General features: G+C 38.1%; 1 protein-coding gene across 1 annotated transcript in view; it reads left to right on the top strand.

Moving 5' to 3' along the window:
* LOC101517697 (pregnancy zone protein-like) overlaps positions 1-20213 on the top strand; it is a 43850-nt gene that overhangs the window by 9802 nt on the left and 13835 nt on the right. The window contains exons 9-19 of the mRNA XM_004599065.3: positions 454-568; positions 2376-2485; positions 5098-5259; positions 6043-6267; positions 8400-8463; positions 9249-9391; positions 12015-12164; positions 13737-13898; positions 16453-16552; positions 19097-19280; positions 19717-19945. Of these exons, the coding sequence (XP_004599122.3) occupies positions 454-568; positions 2376-2485; positions 5098-5259; positions 6043-6267; positions 8400-8463; positions 9249-9391; positions 12015-12164; positions 13737-13898; positions 16453-16552; positions 19097-19280; positions 19717-19945 (1644 nt within the window). The remainder of the gene's footprint in view (positions 1-453; positions 569-2375; positions 2486-5097; positions 5260-6042; positions 6268-8399; positions 8464-9248; positions 9392-12014; positions 12165-13736; positions 13899-16452; positions 16553-19096; positions 19281-19716; positions 19946-20213) is intronic.

The following is a 20213-nucleotide window of genomic DNA, read 5'->3' as shown; positions in this document are numbered from 1 at the left end:
CAATATTTAATCTGAAGCTTTCATTACTACAAAGCTTCATCTGGTCAACAAATGTTGTATACTTTGGGAAAGCACAGCTAAGCACATAATATCCTCAGTCCATATTTAAGGGGAAGTTGTTATAGAAGGCTTTTTTGGAAGATGTTACGTTTCAGTTGAATTTTGAGCTGTAGTAACTCTTGGCCAAGGTAAGAATGAGAGTGAGAAAGTTATCCATTGAGGAATAACATATACAAAGAGATAGAATTAGAAAGGATCATGGCGTACCTGGAAACACCAAGAAGGTGGAAATTGAATACATTTCCAGAAATGAGGGCAGACAGCAAATACATAATTTCTGCCAGAACATTCAAAATTTTTATTCCTAAGACCAATGAAAGTCTTCATAAGCTGAGAGTTGTCTCTGTTGATGATATACCAGAAAGCTGAAGAATTTCTTTCCTTTCCTTTCAGGCAGATAATCAGGGATGCATCACAAAACTCGTAAAGACTAAAGTGTTTCAGCTGAGACAAAGATGGTACAACATGAGCATACAAGTGGAAGCCACAGTCAGAGAGGAGGGAACAGGTTGGTATTGTTTTTCAATATTCCCTCATTTGATGTACATTCACCAAGCTTCTATTCCATGTGAAACAAATTGTACACTCTGAGCCCAGGAGCGATGTGGTCACTCCTTAAAAAGTAAAGTGTCTCAAAACAGAATTCTGTATGCATGGATAGCCACAATAGAATTTTCACAAACACTAAGGACCCAATGAACACAAAGAGAGATCATGAATTCTAATAGAGAGCCAGAAGAAAGCTCGATGAAGACAACGTGATGACCAAACTATAACAATTGACCTGATTCATATGGAACGGGTGGTATTTTGAAAGGTTAGCAATGGAAAGGGAATTATTATAAGTGTAAAATACAGTAAATCTTGGAAGAATGTGAAAGTTAAGCAAATGCTAAACTGTGGCAGGAAACAAATCATAGACTTTATTCAGAACAGTGGACCTACATCCAATTTATTCTTAGATTCATTTGAGAATTTTTCCCTTTCAAATATCATTCTAGCCAACATAATAATGGGGTAGGCTAAATGAAAAAATGCTACAGTGAAATGCATCAGGATATTATTTAAAGATAAAATACAACTTGCTGAATTTGGGGCTTGAGTTATGGAAATAGTTACAGTAAGAAGTAGCTGAAAAAGAATTGCTGTGATAATATGTCAAAAGCAATCAATTAAAACTTGCAATGTCAAAATAAAAAAAGATTCAGTCCTCTGACAAACTTAAAAGAGAATGAATGCACAAAATATCCAGGACACGTTTCTGTCTGCCTCAGGAAATATTCACAAATCGTCTGTGAAGATTTCTGTCCTGGTGTGTGTGGAAATCTTTCTCCCTGCACGTTAACAACAGATTTTGCTTTCTTGCCAATTACAATGGTGAACATAGTGCAATAGAAACGCATAGAGTATGGGGAACCATCAGGCCCAGCGGTGCAAATCTGAACCCATTCCCATCATATACCAGTGTTCCTAAAAGGGCTTGCAAAGGTACCAAGTCCTCTCTTAGAACTCACTTGGCACAGTTACATTTGGGAGAGAGGACAAAAGGGAGTCCCACAACAGAAACAGCTCCACTTAGGAGATAAACGGGTCAAGTTAGTCAACCAAGCAAGCTTAGACATCAGAGCAGCAGAAGGAAATAAAAGAGTAACGTTTCCTGGAAGCTGCTGGAAGGGTTACCTTCAAATGATATTTAAAATATCATTGAGAGTGTACGTACCTGTAATGTGTGAGAGACAAGAATGCCACAAGGTGGCACCACAGGGGCTTGCCTTTTTTTTTTTTTTTTTTTTTTTTTTTTAAGTAAGAATAGCTTGGTGTTTTATCTGACTGAACAGATATGTTCATAAATTCATTGAATGAAAAAGTGTGGTGACTTGGCTGTGCCTTGCATTGTCAATGCCATAAAAAGAGAGATTTTTGTTAGGAAAGTAGCTTGGGATAGAAAGTTTAGGATGTTTTTTAGGTCAATATGAATGTGAAGAATTTGCAGGCAGAAGCTTTATGGGGAAAGCAGGAAAGTGAAAGATACAAAATGAAGAATGGACGAGGGCACAAGATAAGAGCTTGAGAACAAGTAAGTGGAACAAGGAATATACCATGAAGCAGGGATGAGGGTAACATAATGTTTCATGTGAATATGAAGCTAACGTCAAACTGTTTATCAAATAACTTCCATATTCTAAATATAAGGAGCTCTGGAAAGGGTAAGAAAAGCAAAACAGGGATCATCTTTTGCTACGATGGAGTGAAGCTGAAATGGCGGTAGGCGGTGAAGCTGTAGGGCTATTCAACTTCACTTTTTTCTTTTTCAGGGGTGGAACTAACTGGCTCTGGATCGAGTGAAATCACAAATAATATAAGCAAAATGAAATTCACAAAAGTAAAATCACGTTACAGACTTGGAATACCTTTTCGGGGGCAGGTAAAAAATACCTTTTCAACACATTCAACTTTGGAACATAAGAGTTAGAAAATGAATTTTAAAATCCATATCTATTCCAAAAAGAGTATTTAATGTAAGAACATAAATGGGGACTGTATTGTAGCACAAGTCAAGCCACTGCTTGTAATGTAAGCATCCCATAGAAGTGTTTGGTTTGAGTCTTGGCTGCTCTGTTTCTGATCCGACTCCCTGCTATGCACCTGAGAGGCCAAGGGAAGATGGCCCAAATGTTTCAATCCCTGCATTCATGTGGGTTATCTGGATGAAGTTCCAGGCTGCTGGCTTTGACCTGGCACAACCCCAGACTCCAGCTGTTGCAATCATTTGGGGAAATGCAGCAGCAAAGGAGGAGGACATTTCTTGCTCTCTTTCTGTGTAATTAAACTTGACTTTTCAGTAAACCTTAAAAAAAAAAAAAGAAATCAAATGATAAAAAATTATAAATTTAAAAGGCAAATATAATCACAAAATCCAGAAAAAAATTCCTAATGTGTGTCTGTATTTGTGTATATGTAGTGGTTGAAACTTTGAGTACATTTCTATTCTGTGTGTGTTTGTGTGTGTGTATTTAAAAATTTTTATTCATTTGTGTACATTTTTTAGAGGTAAAGAAAGAGAGACAGAAAAAAAACTGGAGAAAATAGCATCACAATATGGGAGAAAAACAAATAAGCAAATGAAAAGAGAGTGCTCCTACTGCTGGGCCGGACCAGGAGAAAGCTGTCAGCAACCCAGTCCGGGAGCGATGAGATTCCAAATACTGGAACCATCCCATGCCCGTTAAGGTTTTCAGGAAGTTGGAGTCAGGAGTGGAAGTAGACTTGAACCATGGCATTCTATTCTCAGATATCAGAATTCTGGCATCTTAACCGATACCAGAATCAGCTCTGGCTGCCTCTGTATAAATAATAATTTCATCAAACTTTTTCCATTCAAACAGTAATATACACTGTTTATCTAAGTGGTTGAATTTTTAAATACTGAATTTCAAAAGTTCTTTTATTTTCAGCGCAAAAGCTCAAAACTGACAGCATCTAGTTGAGTGAACTAGCAGCTTTTATACAGGAGATGTGAGATTTCCAGCATTTTTAATTTTCTCCAAAGTAGCTAAATGTTTGAATTGGCAATTATATATATATTATATATATATAATATGTATTATATGTATATCATTTTATATTTTGAATTTTCTTCACTCCTTTAAATATTTTGTGTACACTTGGCAAGAAAATAATTCATAGATAATACAGATGTAGTTTGATAAGACCATTTCAAGTAGAAAGAAGATTGTAAGAAAACCGCCTACCTGAGGCTCAGCATGAGACAACCAGGGATTGAGGCTAGAAGGAGAAGGGCAAAGGTCCTGGGTGTGAAGTAGCTTTTCATAGGCCAAGACTAAAAGGCAGACAGTGTGACTGCTGCCAAGCCAACAGGCACAACCAAATTGGCTGAAAGACTGCAGATAAACCAGACAGACCTTGAGTGACACCGAGGATATCTATTAAGACTTTTGCATTGAGCAGTGACAGTATTTTCAGAGCAGTGTCATGATCACATCATCTTGGACTGTAGAGAGAACAGTTTCAACTAAGGGTAATGTGACAAGAGGGAGGATTGCGAAAGATTAAATAAGAAGTTATTGGAAATCAGAAGGGGGGAAAAAAACCATGTTGTGGTTTTAACCAGAATCTTAGCTATCTCAGAGAAGTTATCGGGATTAAAACATGTCTGACAGAGGAAAGGAATCATATCAGGCAGTGAGTCCAGAGACAGGCAGTGGACGAGAGAAAATGGCTCCTAGGAGGACCCCTGCACTCTGACATGAGATAGTAGGTAGAACCGTGTGCTGAAACGGTGATGAAGCAACTGTAAAAGGTAACACTGCAATCTCACTTCCGTGAATTTGTGATGCGAGTGGCCTTGGAATATAGAAACAAAAATCTTAAGTTTTAAAAAGCAATCATTTCAATGGTTGAACAGGACATCTGCATCCCATACGGAGGAACATGGGTTTGATAACTGTTTTGGGCACCTGATCCCAGCCTTCCTGACAGAACAAATTTGAGCTCCCAGCTCCCAGCTCCAGCCCTGTTCTGCCACAGCCACTGCAGGCACTTGGGGGAATGAACTAATGGATGGGAGTGTGATTCACACTCTCTCTCTCTCGTTAATTATAAAGGAAGAAAGGATTTTGAACAGAAAGCTCTAATGATGATGCATGACTTATTTCAAATAACTTATAAAATAAACCACAATTGCCTCACCAGCACAGAGGAGAGGCAGGTGGGTCAATAGAAACACACATTAGCCAATCTCATCATTCCACGCGAGACATTTTGTAAGCATCATATTCTACTCCAGCAATACACAAAGTGAATTATGACTTTTCACTGACAAATAACTAAAATATCATCCAGCTTCAAAGCCATTTCTTAAATATCATAGGTTAGAGCCCAGAAAACAAATCTGGTTTTCTAAGGTTCTTAATGAATGATAGCAAAGCTTAAAATGCGATGAGGTGAACATAGCAAAAAGTACAAGTTGTCATTGATGTATGGCCCGTGTCAAAACTATTGCTTTCTTATTTCTAGGCTCTCCTGGTTGATGACAAGGATCAACCGATTCCCAACGAAGCTGTGTCTGTCCAGGTGGATGGAATTCCAATCCCTCTCAGTTTTACTACTGATGAAAATGGATTGGTGGACATTTCCATTGACACCACCAACTTTACAATGTCCACCATTTCTGTTTCGGTGAGTGGAAAGAGTTGTGTAAGAGGCAAGGGGTGACAAGGACAAAAAAAGTAACAAAAAACTGAATTATCAATTAAGCAATGTAGAGCCTAAATCATAAGAAAAAGAACATTCTGTTGATAAGTTTTACTTTCAGGTATTCTGGGTACAACAGAGTCCAGTTCCAGAAAACAGAGAATCAATCATCTTAGTAGGTCATTGAAATGTTTGACGTATTTGTAGGTTAGATTGAATTTGGTTCCTGTGGCATTTTGTTCCTTTGCTTCCTGTTGAGCATTCAGATGTTCCTATGCCACTTACAATCACAAATGATTCGAAAAGCGAATGAAATACCTATTGAATTAGTACATCTAAGTGATTTTAAGAAAGGTTTTCATGGGGTCTTGTGCAATAGCCTAGTGGCTAAAGTCTTCACCTTGTACATGCCGGGATCCCAAATGGATATCGGTTCATATCCTGGCAGTTCTGCTTCCATCCAGCTCCTTTCTTGTGGCCTGGGAAGGCAGTTGCTGGGAACCTGCACCTGCGTGGGAGACCCAGAAGAAGCTCTCGGCTCCTGGCTCTGGCTTCAGATCAGCTCACCTCCAGCCACGTGGGCTACTTGGGAATGAATCAGTGGATGGAAGATCTTCCTCTCTATCTCTCCTCCTCTCCGTATATCTGACTTTCCAATAATAAGAAAAGCTGTTCATGAATTATCTTGTACTGAGGAAAGAGCATTTAGACGGTTCTATTACATCTATGTGTAATGTAACAGCTTATGTCTGTTTATTTTTCCATTAGGTCACGTACAAAAAAAATAACCACTGTTATAATCACTTGTGGCTTGAAGAGCATCACACACCTGCACACATTGTTGCAACCTCTGTCTTTTCACCAAGCAAGAGTTATGTTCAACTTGATCTTATTGATTCTGTGCCTTGTGGACAAACCCAGGATATTCGGGCATATTACATCTTGAACGGACAGATTCTGAAAGACGAAAAAGAGTTAACTTTCTATTACTTGGTAAGGATAAAAGCCCCCGTAACTTTCCGTGTGTGTTTTAAGAGTACAGACTCAAATGTTGGTAGATTGTCGCCAAAGTGATGCCTTTTATGAAACATCGATGCTGATGAGTTTTTGTTTTGTTGCTTGATAACAAGTTCCTTTCTAGAAAATTAACCATGTTTTAATTTTTAAGTTATGGTATAGTCATCACTGAAACTTTTATGCTTTTCTCTCTTGCTGAATTTCAATTTCAAATTAGTGAGTGGGACAAGAAAGTGCTTAAGACAAAAACCTGATTCAAAAGAAAAAAAGGGGGGGTTATGGGGCTGACATTGTGGATCAGCAGGCTGACCCTCCACCTCATGGTGCTGGTATCCTATATGGATGCCAATTTGTATCCTGCCTGCTCCACTTCTGATCCAGCTCTCTGCTTCTGGCCAGTGAAAGCAGTAAAGGATGGCCTGAGAGCTTGGGACTCTGCACCCACATGGGAGACCCAAAGGAAGCTCCTGGCTCCTGGCTCCTGGCTTAATCTCAGCTCAACTCTAGTTGTGGACATTTGGGGAATGAACCAATTGGATGGAAGACCTTATCTCTTTATCTCTTCTTTTCTCTATACATCTGCCTTCCCAATAAAAATAAATATTTTCAAAAGAAAATAAAGGTTATAAACAATCTTATAAAATTAATACAAATTGTATGAAAATAAGTTATATAAGTAATTTACAAAGCTCATGATTGATGTAGTGCAAAGTACAGTAATGAGCATATCACAAGTTGACACAGCTTTGAGGTCAACACAACAACGTGTATTCCTAGGTTAAAAACGCCCAAAGCTGTTATTTGTTTACAATGAATTGCTTTATGAAGAAAAAGTTAAATATATTTTCAAAGGAATATCAATTATACATGTTTTCTTAATTGTATAAAAATGCTGAAAAATTAATGTTATAATTGTAACTTTTTTTTTTCTGCTTCCCATTGGCGTAAACTTGGATCATTTCTCTCCTATAGTCTCTGTAAAGAGAAATGTCAGGCTCTGTGTTGTGACACAGAGTGTTAAACTACCAGCTGCTACAACAGCAGCTAATACCAGAGCCTTGGTTTAAGTTGCAATTGCTCCACTTCTGATCCAGTTTTCTGCTAACACACCTGGGAAAACATCAGAGAAGAGCCCATGTGCGTGGGTCCCTGTCATGCAGGTCAGAAATCAGGATGAAGTTCCTGGTGCGAGTTGTGTCTTGACTCAGCCCTACCATTGCAGCCATTTGAAGAGTGAACTAGCAGATAGTAGATCTCTTTTTCCATCTGTCCTTTTCCCTTCTTTCTGTTACTTTACCTTTCAAATAAAATAAATCTTTCCAAAAGAAAAAAAATGTCCGAATATTAGAGATTATTACATACTTCATAGATTTACTGTATAAATTAAACAATTGAATTGAAATTTATCTCAGTGCCTAGAACATATTTTTTCTCTAAAAAAGTGAAATAAGTGTTAGAGATCACTTTTAAAATTTTGTATCTGTGTTTGCTATATATTGCTTTTTTTAGGATGTTTTAAATTTGTTTGAAGGGCAGTTGCAAAAAAAAAAAAAAAAAACAGAGAAAGAGAGAAATAATTGATTCAGTCCTCTGGTTCACTCTTCATAGAGCTGTGATGGCCTGCTGGTGTCAGCCAACAGCCCAGGACTGCAACCTGGTCTCCCATATGGATGGCAGGGGTTCAGAGTCCACAATCCTGTTTTCCAAGGCCCATTTGTGGGCAGTTGGATTGAAGTAGAGCAGCCAGGACTTAAATTGGCATGCTAGAGCTGCAAGTGCCTGTATGTGTCGAAATGCCATTCCCCATTATATATCACTTTACATACATTAGGTGTGTAAGATAGTTATTGAAACAAAATGTAAATTTGAAGCACATTTAATAGATATGTTAAGATAAAGAAAATATTAAATTATACATTTTGTTATTCAAGATATGTGTGTATATATATATATATACACACACACACATATAGAAAATGACTGGATGGGAAATATCTTCTGGATTGGATTGGTAAAGTTATTGTTCAGGCACATATTATGAATATCTTTCAGTAAGGTCAATCTGTTTCCAAGTAACAATGAATGAATATGATTCCCTCTGTCTTCAGATCAAAGCAAGAGGAAGTATTTCAAGATCAGGAATCCATGTGCTGAGCATCACAGAGGGAGACTGTAAGTATTTCCAAGATTGTTTTTGTTCTCTCATCTTGTAAAGTCCTGAGAAACAGTTAACAACCTGGAACTAGCTTTCCTCAAAGAAATGGTCACCAACCTTCTTGTTGTCTAAATACGGGAAAGTTAACATGGTAGCCTGCTTAGCTCCATTATAACCATTCGGCATTTCTAAACTTTTTATAACATCAATATTTTAAATTCTATGTCTAAAGTGGAACATATTCACTTCCAAATTAAATATCTTCAAAATATAGAAAAAGTATGAAAACACAGTAATATATGCCAAAGGAAAACCCTGTAAATCAGAGAGTCTTGAAAAAGCTCCAGACAAATGGATTTGATTTTTTGTACCAAAATAAACCTGTCTTTCAATTCCATTTTTATGCTACAGACTTCAAAAAAATCTTATATTTGTTAATCAATTCCTTTTAACATTGTGGCATGTAAATCCACATTTGCTGGCTTAAAGCCACACACATTTATTATCTTGCAATATTTGATGTTGTAAGTCTCACCAGGTTAAAATCAAGGGGTCGGTAGCTCCTCCATTTTCCTACCTTGACAAAGGAAATGTGCAAATGGTCGTAGTGGCCTTTGTATCTCTGGGGGAAAAATGCTTTAGTTCAGCCTGTATGTAACTACTATGTGTACAGTTGTATAACTGTTTCTCTTACTGTACTCGGGCTGAAAATGTGAGAAAGTTACCTATCAGAGGACCCCTTCTTTATACGATTGAGAATTTCCTTTCTAAACTGTCACCTTGACCTGTCTTTCCTCCCCAGTGAAAGGAGAGTTCTCCTTCTCCTTCCGCGTGGAGGCGGACATTGCTCCCACTGCTCACGTTCTTATTTATGCTGTTTTACCTGATGGAGAAATTATCGCAGACGTTGAGGACCTGGAGATTGAAAACTGTTTTGCCAACAAGGTGGGTTGCTTTATTTAAACCTAGTCCTTTAGCTTCTCCCTTTTTTTGAAGCATGGATATCAAGAAAGTTATATTTGGGAGCAACATGCAGTGCTCCAAAACGTTCTTTCAAAGTACCTCTAAAGATACAGGGTGGAGACATGCATTGCGGTGAAGCCACCTCTTGTAACACCAGCATCTTGTATGGGCTCAGGTTCAAGTCTCAGCTGCTGCACTGTTGATCACCACCACCACCCCCCCACCCCCCCACCGCTAATGGCCTGAGAAAGCAATGAAGATGCCCCAAATCCTTGGGCACCTGCACCCACCCTAGGAGCCTCAGGTAGAGTGCCCAACTCCTGGCTCCAGCCAGGCCAACCTTGGCTATAGCAACCATGTAGGGAATAAATCAGCAGATGCAAGATCATTCTCTCTGTCTCTCTCTGCAATTCATTCTTTCAAATACACGAATAAATATTTTCCTAAAAAGGGCCAAGTGTGATACCACTACCATGAGAGTTTCAATGGCAAAGTCTAAATTAAGTGGACAAAAGCATAATTTAAAAGGGAGGTTAAGAGGCAGAGAAAGAATTATAGAGAGAGAGAAAAAGGAGGGAAATAAAGAGAGATCTCCATGTCTCCCCTCTTCTGAGCCAGGCTGAAGCCAGGAGCTCAGAACTCAGTCATGTCTCCCACATAGATGTCACTTGAGCTTGCTTCCAGGGCATGCAGTACCAGAAAGCTGGAACTGGAAGCAGAGCCCATGCACTCTGATATGCAATGGAAACATCCCAAGTGGTGTTTTAGTCACTGCACCAGAGGCCCTCCACAACAAGCACTTTTCTTATTTTTTCATAAAAATCATGTGGATTTTAAAATCAGTTCCACTATAAACCTTTATATTTTTAAATATTTTGCTATCACAATGTCAGTTAAATATGATACTTGCCAGAGCTGTAGCACTTTTGCCCTGCTATACCTCTACCATACTTGCATGTATATATACTGCTACAGAAAACAGCAAGCTGCCATGGGCACCATTTCAGTTTGATGACACACAACGGAGACATATGCATGTACTTGTTTTGTAAAGCATAGCCTGGAAGCTATAATTAATTAATGTAGCATAAGCATACAGCATGGGGCAAATGATATCTTTTTTTGGTTTTGTTTTTGAAGAATAGAATGCTGAAATATGAGTCTCACTGAGATATAAATAAACTTTCATCAACAGAATTTGGTGCTGTTTATGAATGTTTTCCACCCTGGAAACAAACTCTTAACATTAATCAGATCAAATCTGCATACTTTAGATGTCATTGTCAAAATAAATCTAGAAGGACGCTTTGATGAGAACCCTATGGAAATTTAGAAATGTTTTTATTATCTAGCTGAAAGGCAAGAGAGAAAGAGAGAAGGGAGAGAATAAATCTTCCAGTTTCCAATTTCTGGTTCACTCCCCAAATGGCTACTATGGTACAGCCAAGGATCGTATACTCCATCTGTATCTTCCACAGGGATGGTGTAGATCCAAGTAAATGGGTCATTTTCTGTACTTTCTCAAGTATATTATCAGAGAGATGGGTCTGAAGCAGAGAGAATCCAGGATTTGAATTGACTCTCCAATATGGGATGCTGGTGGTTCAAGCTAGTAGTGTAAACCATTGTGCCACAATGTGTTGTATACATGTTAATAGCAGGTAAACATTTATACTATGAAAACTGTAGTTAGATTATCTTTTTAGGCATAAAACAAATAAAAGCAGTGCTTATGCAAATCTTTAATGTCATCTTACTAAAGACGCAGTGATTGCCAGTGTGGCTCTACTTTCTTTGAATCTTCTATATGTTTCCTATTACTGGGAAGAGTTGCCAGCTTCATGCTTCCATGTCTTACCTGTTAAGCAAGGGGAGTTGACTGTTACATTTTGGAATGGCCCTGATGCACTACAACTTCCTCCACATTTGTCTTGTTCTAGAAGTGACACTCTGGCCTTTTTCCATTGAGTCATTATTCTCCGCACATTCTGAAGCCTGAGAGAGGTAAAATAAAAACATACATGGTGAAAGAGTAATTTTCTCCTTGGAATCAAATCTGAAAAATACTTCTAGTTCCTCAGAGTGTGTCTCTGAGACAATTTCTCTATAACACCGTAACAAAATGTACTCCCAGTTCTCTGCACTCTAAAACAATTGATTTAAATGCATTTTCATTATTTAATGTTTGTAGCCCAATAAAGCCCAAGCAAAACAGACAGTAATTGCATCACTTCAAACATTCCAAAGGCTAATAGTGCCCACTAGAGGAGAGTTCAGTAGGCTGATCTCAGAGGTGAAGCATATTCAACACAAAAATGGTACACAAAGAGTTCATCCACAGCAGGTTCCATTCAGGATTCTGTTTCAACATGATCAAGAATCACCGCACAGATAAGGAATTAGATCACACCGGTTAGATAAGGAGTCAGAAGCTCATGTTAAGTGGAATGTCATTTCCAGGGAGTTCTAGAGAGGCTTACTGGTTAGTTCCTAGAATGACTAATTCCTTAATACTGAATTCAAATGGAGAAAGAAAAAGGAAGTAGAGCAGAGGTTTGAGACAATCATTGGAAAAGTTGCTGCTATAATTACATCTTGTTTACAGGTGAATTTGAGTTTCCTCCCATCCCAGAGTCTGCCAGCCTCAAACACACACCTGAAGGTCACGGCCTCTCCTCTCTCACTTTGTGCCCTCCGTGCAGTGGATCAGAGCGTGCTGTTGATGAAGCCTGAGGCTGAGCTCTCACCTCAATCGGTGAGTCCCACCTCTAACTCAGAACTCACAAAATGCTCCCATAAGATCATCTTGGAAACTGCAACAGACCAGTCCTTCAGAGCGACAGGTGAAATGTAACTTCACAAGAAACGCGCTGCGCACAGTGTTTTATGTAGACCATCTCGTTTGAGGCTCTGTGATATCCTTGGTGATGGAGCAATCTTGGATCCCCATACCTAGAACAGGATTTGGTACATGAGGTGTTTAGCAGTTGCTTGGTGATTTAATTAGTGGGTAATAATTATTGGTTGTGGGTATGTATTTTCTGCCAGAATTCAATATAAACTCCGGGTCCGGTGTGGTAGCCTAGCAGTGAAAGTCCTTGTCTGCACGTGCTGAGATCCCATATGGGCACCAGTTCATATCCTGGCAGTTCCACTTCCCATCCAGCTCCTTACTTGTTACCTGGGAAAGCAGTCCAGGACGGCCCAAAGCCTTGGGACCCTGCATCCGCATGGGAGACCCAGAGGAGGCTCCAGGCTCCTGTCTTTGCACGGCGCAGCTCCAGCCGTTGCAGCTACCTGGGGAGTGATTCATTGGACAGAAGATCTTCCTCTCTGTATATCTGACTTTGCAATTAAAAAATAGAATATAAATCTAGACTTGTTTCTTCTTTTGGTTGCTACTATTCAGAACATTTTTTATTTTTTGACTTTTGCCTTATTTCCCTCTTCTTCCTCCTTCATTAAAATGACTGTATTCATGCATTCAATCCTCAAGTTCACAGCAAATGAGTGACACACAAGTTTCATAAGTTGCTACAACACAATTCTCATAAATTCTCAGGTCAGTGTGACATTAATGCAAAGAGCACATTCAGTGTAGTTCATAGGTACAATTCTAACTCCATAATGGTATCTACCTATCTCTCCACCCTTCCTTTTCTCTTTCCTTCTTTCCTTCTCTTTCCTTCTTTCAGTCTTCCTTTCTTTCCTTTCCTCCCTCCTTCCTTTCTTCCTTTCTTCTTCCCCCTCCCTATCTCACTGCCTTCTCTTTCTTTCTTCTTCTCTCCTCCTCTTTCTTCTTTTGTTCTTTTTTCTTTCTTCCCTCATTTTCCTCCCTTCCTTCTCTCTGTCACTTCCTTTTCTTTCTCTTTCTTTCTTTTGTCCTTCATTCCTTCCTTTTGTCTTTCTTCCCTTATTTCTAATTTTGCATTATACTCAGACTCAATACTCCACTAAATAAAGTGTTCAACAAATGAAAAGTTTAAAGGCCAAGGTTCAGCAAGGATGTTGGCAACTATCATAAATAATAATCAAACGCCAATATGACCAGTCACTTAAATACAATAGATGTTTGATCTGAAAGCTAAACACCTGTGCTTTATTTTTATTTTGTCAAAATTGACTATGAGAACATTGATCAATTCATTTCTTCCTTTTCTTTCACGTAACAAGAATATTGGGGTTAAGTCTTTAAACTCTCTCCATGATTCTTCTGTTGCTTTATAGCAATGTAACCTTGGGAATGTTGAACATATACTATAGTCTTTGACATATTAAACATTGCCACATTTGACATTTATTCTCTTTGTTCTCTTGACTTTTACAGATCTATAAATTGCTACCAACAAAATCTGTTTCTGTTGGAGGACTTGAAAGTCCAGAGTATGAGGATGAAGAATGTATCAATGCAGGAGACATTGTCCACAATGGACTCATTTATACACCAAGGCAAATCTTCAACATTGACTTTGTAGACCATATCTTCAAGGTAATTCTTCCCCACAAAATCCAAAAGTTGTGTCTGATTCATTCTATGATGAAGGCTTCCAGTGTCTAAGATTTGATCCCCCTTCACCTCAGCAAAGCAATGAGTAACTGAAAATATTGGAACCACCCAGGGTTAGAGAAGTTTGTAGACATATAGATATAGAAGCACAAATTCTCTAGCACCTTCAACAGCAAATTGCTTGCTTTTTGGCCCTAAATCTTAATCAAATTGATCCCAAAACTCCTAACCACCACCCTCATGTTTTCCTCTTAGTGATTCTAGAAGTTCTAACATGTGATGAAAACAAGTCAAAATATTATTCCATAGTGTGCTTCACATCCTTGGAAATGTGATTGCCTTGTTGGAAGCCACCATGTCAGTCATGTGCACAGTACTGCTTGAGTAGTTAAACAACTGAATATGCTAAGCACAATACTTTAATCTTCATTTTAAGGACGACTGGACGTAGACTTTCACTTAGAAAAGATTAACAAGCTTGTATTAGAAATGTTAATATATTTTTAAATGTTTATGTTTAAGATTAATTATAGTCAAGTGAAATTATGAAAGGAGAGGTTAACCAGACTACAAAATTAAATCTTGTCACTACCAAAAAGGATTAACATCTTGTAACTGAGTAAAACATCTTCAATTTTTGTGATAGGTGTCAGCAACTTGGCTGATGGGAAGTTAAATTTCTCTCTTCTGGAGTCTCCAGAATCATCCACCAACTGGTGGAGACCTTGATAAAAAATTCTGTATTAACTAGATTATTTGAAAAGCAAAATAATGGTATGAGAGAAGCAGAGAGATTGAGACAGAGAAACAGAGAGGCAAAGAGAATGAGCAAGAGAGAGTTGCCATCCACTGGTTCAGCCTCCAATGGTTTTTCAATAGGCAAGATGAGGCCAAACCAAAACCAGGAGCTTAGAACTCAACTGAAGTCTCCCATTGGATTTCACGGGCCCAAGCTGCTCTTGAGCTACCACCTGCTGTTTGTAATGTCTACATTAATAGAAAGCATGAATTGGAATTGGAAACAGCCCTCAAACCCAGGGACCTTGATATATACATGGGTGACCCAGGTGGCATCAAATTGTTTCTTTCCACCCTCCATATTTTCTTTTAAGTGTACACACTGGGGTTCTCCTTTGATGTATCAGATTAAACCAACGCCTGCAGTGTTTGTATTCCATATGAGTGCCAGTTCAAATCCTGGCTATTCCACTTCCCACCAGCTATTTGTAATGCACCTGGTAAAACAGCAGATGTCCCAAGAACTTGGACCACTAGACCCTTATGATAAGATCAGGGCTCCTGGTTTCAGCCTGGCGTTGTAACCATTTGGGGGATGAACCAGAGAATGGAAGATCTCTTCCTCTGTCTTTCCTTCATTCTGTGTGTCATACTACCTATCAAAATAATAAATCTTTTTTTTTTTAAAAAAGCCTATATTTTGCTTTTTAAAAAAATTCATTTATTATTTATTTTGAAGGTAGAATGATGCAAAAAGACAGAGAGAGGTCTTTTATCTGTTGGGTTACACTTCATGCAGGGTCCCAAGTACTTGGACCATCTCCTGCTGTTTCCCTGATACATTAGAATGGAGATGGATGGTAAGAAGAGACTCCAGAACTCAAACTCAAATAGAAATGGTGGTACTGCAGTATGGGATGTTGGAGTTGCAAGTGAAGATTCAATCTGCTGTACGATGTTGCACGAAACATTGGTCCCTGGTTTATTCATCTTTAAGAATTCATTTCATTCTATCCTATATCATGACCTACCACAGGCAGCTGTACCTTGGAGTGCATGGTTTCCTGTAGTCTCTGAGATAAGTCAGCAGGTGGAGTTCTTCTATGACTAACCCTGAAGAAGTAGGAGGCTAAGAACTGATGAACATTAGGAATGTCTGAATGTGTATTTTGGATTCAGACTTTCAGAGAAACTGAAGGTGAACAAAGGAAAAGGACAAATCAAGTAAGGGGAAAACCGAGTGTTCAGGGAAGGTCATGTTGTCCAACAAAATGTAAACAAAATGAAATTTTTCTGAGATTGTGAAGGAAAATCTCCAGTATGTATGCAATCCTTCGATTTCTAGCACATGCCTTCTCTCTCTTTGTATGTTTGTGTGCGTGTCCTCAGAGATATAGTCTTCTCCCCTCCCTCCTTATACAGAAAAAGAAAACATCCAGGAATAAAATAGCTTCCCAGGTGCAAAAAAAGATTAAGAGCCAAAAGATACAACAGACAATATCTAAAAATAGAAATTGGAAGAAATGTGTTTGAATTCCAATTTCACTCACTAGTTGATCAAGCTGGACCTTCTGTGACTTCATTTTCATATTTACAAAATAGCTTTCAACACTATTCACTATTTCACTGTGTGAAGTTCCATGATGATCATATGTAATAGTGAAATAGATCACAAGTAATATGTAATAGATCATAAGTAATAGTGAAAGTGAAACAGATACAAAATCAGGAAATGATTTTGAATTGTTCAGGATCAGATTGCCACTATATGCCTTATCAAGTAATATTTTTTTTCCAGTCTGTAGGACTAAACATGTTTACCAACTCAAAAATCCGTAAACCCAGGTTTTGTGCAGTACCTGTACCAGTTGCAGGAATACCAGCAGGTGGTATATTCGGTAAGATGGTGCTAGAGGGTAGAAAAGTATTGTTTTCCTGTGTTCGGTTGGGATAACTAGCATTTCTTTAAGTATTGGATGTTAAGACAGCAGAATCTGCAGTAGCTTTTTCAAAGTTGCCAAAAATGCCCCCCCCATTTTAATTGATAGTCAAGTACTCTTCCCTCCTTGACACCAGGATCAACAATTTTTTAAAATTTTTGTTCTAGCCCTCAGTCATCTTGCTATTTCAGATTCTATTGATTTCCTGGAGATTAAATGCCTGAATTACTCAGCATAACATTGAATGCACACAATCCACACCCATTTTTTCTAAGATGTGTTTTCACAATTTTTTGAAAATCTTTAGTGTCAGAGTTTTTGAACCAAAATAAATTTCTCCTTTAATTCCATTTTCTGTAAATATTTGGAAGCACTTCATGCTGCAGTGGCTGAACATATAACAGTTCAATTTTTGTTTACACAAAATCAGTTTATGAGTCCAGCATCTCTCTAAGGACAGCTCATGCCAAAAACCAAGTCAGGCATGGCCAGTCTACTTTCATCTGGAGACTCCATCATCTCTAGCATGTCTGTCAGGGTCATGATCTCGGAGAAGAAACAGCAAATTTGGCCCTGAATTCACAGCTGGGATAGAAACAGCATATCCCAATTCTGCCTGCACATGTTTCCCTAACACAAGTGGTTAGGATCTTATAGATATGAACTATCTCTTACATGTATTTTTTATGAAATTGAAAGCCTTTGGATACAGTGAACATATATTAAAGTCTCATTTTTTTGGCACACATATTACTAGTCTGTTTTCTAAGTATAAATGGAAATAATGAGACATTTAAAAACAGTCTATTCTTTTCTACTTCCATCAGATTGTAGACATTCCCCTCTGCATATTTTAATGTAGCCTGCTCATCTTTGTAATAACAACTTAGGGAGGTATGACAAATTTATTCTATTAAAAAAAGAAACATACATTTTAATCCAATAGATTATTTACCTAGTAAGACAAAAGATGAAGTTCAAGTTGACAAAAAAGAAGTTAAATAAGAATACTCTCTGAACAGAAAGAAAATCCTACATAATGGGACAAGAACAAATGTTTTAGGAATCAAGGACCAATTCCTCATCATACCCTGCCTACTATGACCATGAAACAAAATTCAGACTCACCTAAACCTTAGATAGCTCATTTTCTTCAAATCTAAACTCAAAATGATAATTCCAAACTCACTGAGGTGGTTTGAACTGAAAACACCTAATTGTGATTCTTTCCAACAGCATGCTGTTTTGTTGAAAACGCTGCAAAGCACTTTAAATTGTTTTCACATGCCTCAATACTAAGTATGTATTTCCTTTCCATTCCTAAGAGAAAACATATTCATGAGATGGCCCAACAACTCCTCAAGACTTCATCATGGCCTTATCACAAATATTATTTACTATTTACTATTTATTACTTATTATTTGTTATCTATCTCTCCTTTTCAGGTACATTCTTTTATTCTTGTTTCTCATGATTTCATTGAAACATATATCCTGTTTACCTTCCTGGTTGAGTTTTTCCCACCTCAGTCTAACTTATACTCTGTGAAAGGTTAATTACCTTGAAGCATTTCTTTACTCACTACACTTATTGTACATAGTTGCTACTTCCAGAATTCATAAAATTATTGTAATGAAGGATTTAAAAGAGATATTTGAAGCTATTATCTTATATAGATTACATGCATTTATAATTTCAGAGCTACATATAATTATAATAAGAAAGTAATATCATAGAAAATATATAAAGATATAATCGTTTTATTATAAAAACAATTTTAAAGATACTGCCTGCTGATCTCTGGAATAAAATTTCCATGTTTATTAAGCCAACAAGTTAATGAATAAATCTAACTTATTAGCAATCGAATTTAACAAATCCAATTCATTTGTTCTATTACATACACTCAGTGTTTATTCATCTATGTGAAACATAACCTCAGCACAAGAATTCTAATAAAAGCATCCCTCCCTACCCATTAATACTTTGGTCAGCCTTTTCTTGGAGGACTCTTACCATTTCCCTCTGCTACATGTCAACAGGCACCTAACGTTGTACTTGGGCAAACATTTTCTGGCCAAAACGTGTTCTTTTTCCTTTTGTGAGTCCCTGCTGTCAAGAACACCTAATGTTCAATGTTTATATCTCCATATTGCATTCACGGTTAAACCTAAGAAAATCATGCTTGAGAATCTGTTCTTCCATGTTGTTCCTTCCTGATGGGAGCTAGCTGATCATGCTGACCAGATGGACAATCTTCTTAGAGCTGTACCTTTCCTTTTAGTTATGTAGTGAAAAGCATTTGGCTCAATGCAGAGAATCAATACGATTGGTAACAGAACGAATAGATTATGAACAAAGAAACAATCTGGGCATTGAAATTTTTCCAAGAGCAAACATTCTTTGGGTATATTATCTTATTCTACTTGAAAAATAAAGCAAATAAAAAACAACGACAAAAATTGATATAAACTTGAGGCCTCTGTGTTGTCTTCCCACAGGAGCTGCAGAAAACATGCCTCTCCGTAGCATGATGCCGATGCCAATGCCAGGTGCTGGTATAGGTGCAATGGGAGCTATGGCTCCCCCAATGTTGATGCCTTTACTCTCTCAGACCATGCAAGCCAAAGAGACACTCCGGAAGTACTTCCCTGAGACCTGGATCTGGGATTTAGTGGTGCTTGAGTGAGTTGTGTATTGCCTGGAGTTTAAGAGAAGATGTGAATCCTGTTTTATGACCCTGATGCTATCTGCCCCCTTTCAGTTTTGCTGTACTCATTTCTGGTTCATATTTAGGCTCATAGTTCATTTCTCTCCTATCTAGACAAAGTGTTTCTTCGGTTCTGAGAAAATGAAAAAATAATAGAAACAGGAGGCTACCCTTCCAATTAAAAGAAGAGAGAGCTGAGGGACGGAGGGGAGAAAAGGAGGGAAAAATAAAAGAAAGAAGAGAGGGAAGAAAGGAGGGAAGGAGAAAAACACCCAGAGACATCACTAGACTCATTAAAACTTAGATCAAGTTTAGCATTTTCCTCATCAGGTTTGCTGCAATGTTCTATAATCAGCTATGGTTTGGGCTAAAAATGAACTTTGTTCACTCTACTCTTCTCCCTTTCCTCAGTTCTTCGGGTGGAAGTGAGTTATCAGTGAAGGTCCCTGACACCATTACAGAGTGGAAGGCCAATGCCTTCTGCTTGTCTGGAACCACAGGGCTTGGCCTGTCCCCTGTCATCTCTCTTGAAGTCTTCCAGCCCTTCTTTCTAGAGCTCACGCTCCCTTACTCTGTGGTGCGAGGAGAAGCCTTCATACTCAAAGCTACCGTGTTCAATTACTTGTCCCACTGCATTCGGGTAAGTGCATTTCCCTGAAGATGAGTGAAAGTTGAAGAAAGTCACCCCTGAATACCTAGGTCTCCTAAACCACTTTTTGAGGAATCAGAACTGGTATGAATTATTCTAATTTTAGTGTAAAACAGATACCTGATAGGTGCAGGGTAAAAAGATCATTTTTTCTTGGGGCCTCGATATCTGTTTCTAAATTCAGATATCCTCTGTTTACCTTGTGTTTCAATTGTGACTAAAAAAAATACTCCTCCCTTGTGTTGGCCCAAGGTGAAAT

Source organism: Ochotona princeps, chromosome 27 (genome assembly GCF_030435755.1).
Source record: "Ochotona princeps isolate mOchPri1 chromosome 27, mOchPri1.hap1, whole genome shotgun sequence".
Classification (NCBI taxonomy): Eukaryota; Metazoa; Chordata; class Mammalia; order Lagomorpha; family Ochotonidae; genus Ochotona; species Ochotona princeps.
The sequence above is the reverse complement of the archived record's forward strand: the minus strand, read 5'-3'. Positions and strand labels throughout refer to the sequence as shown.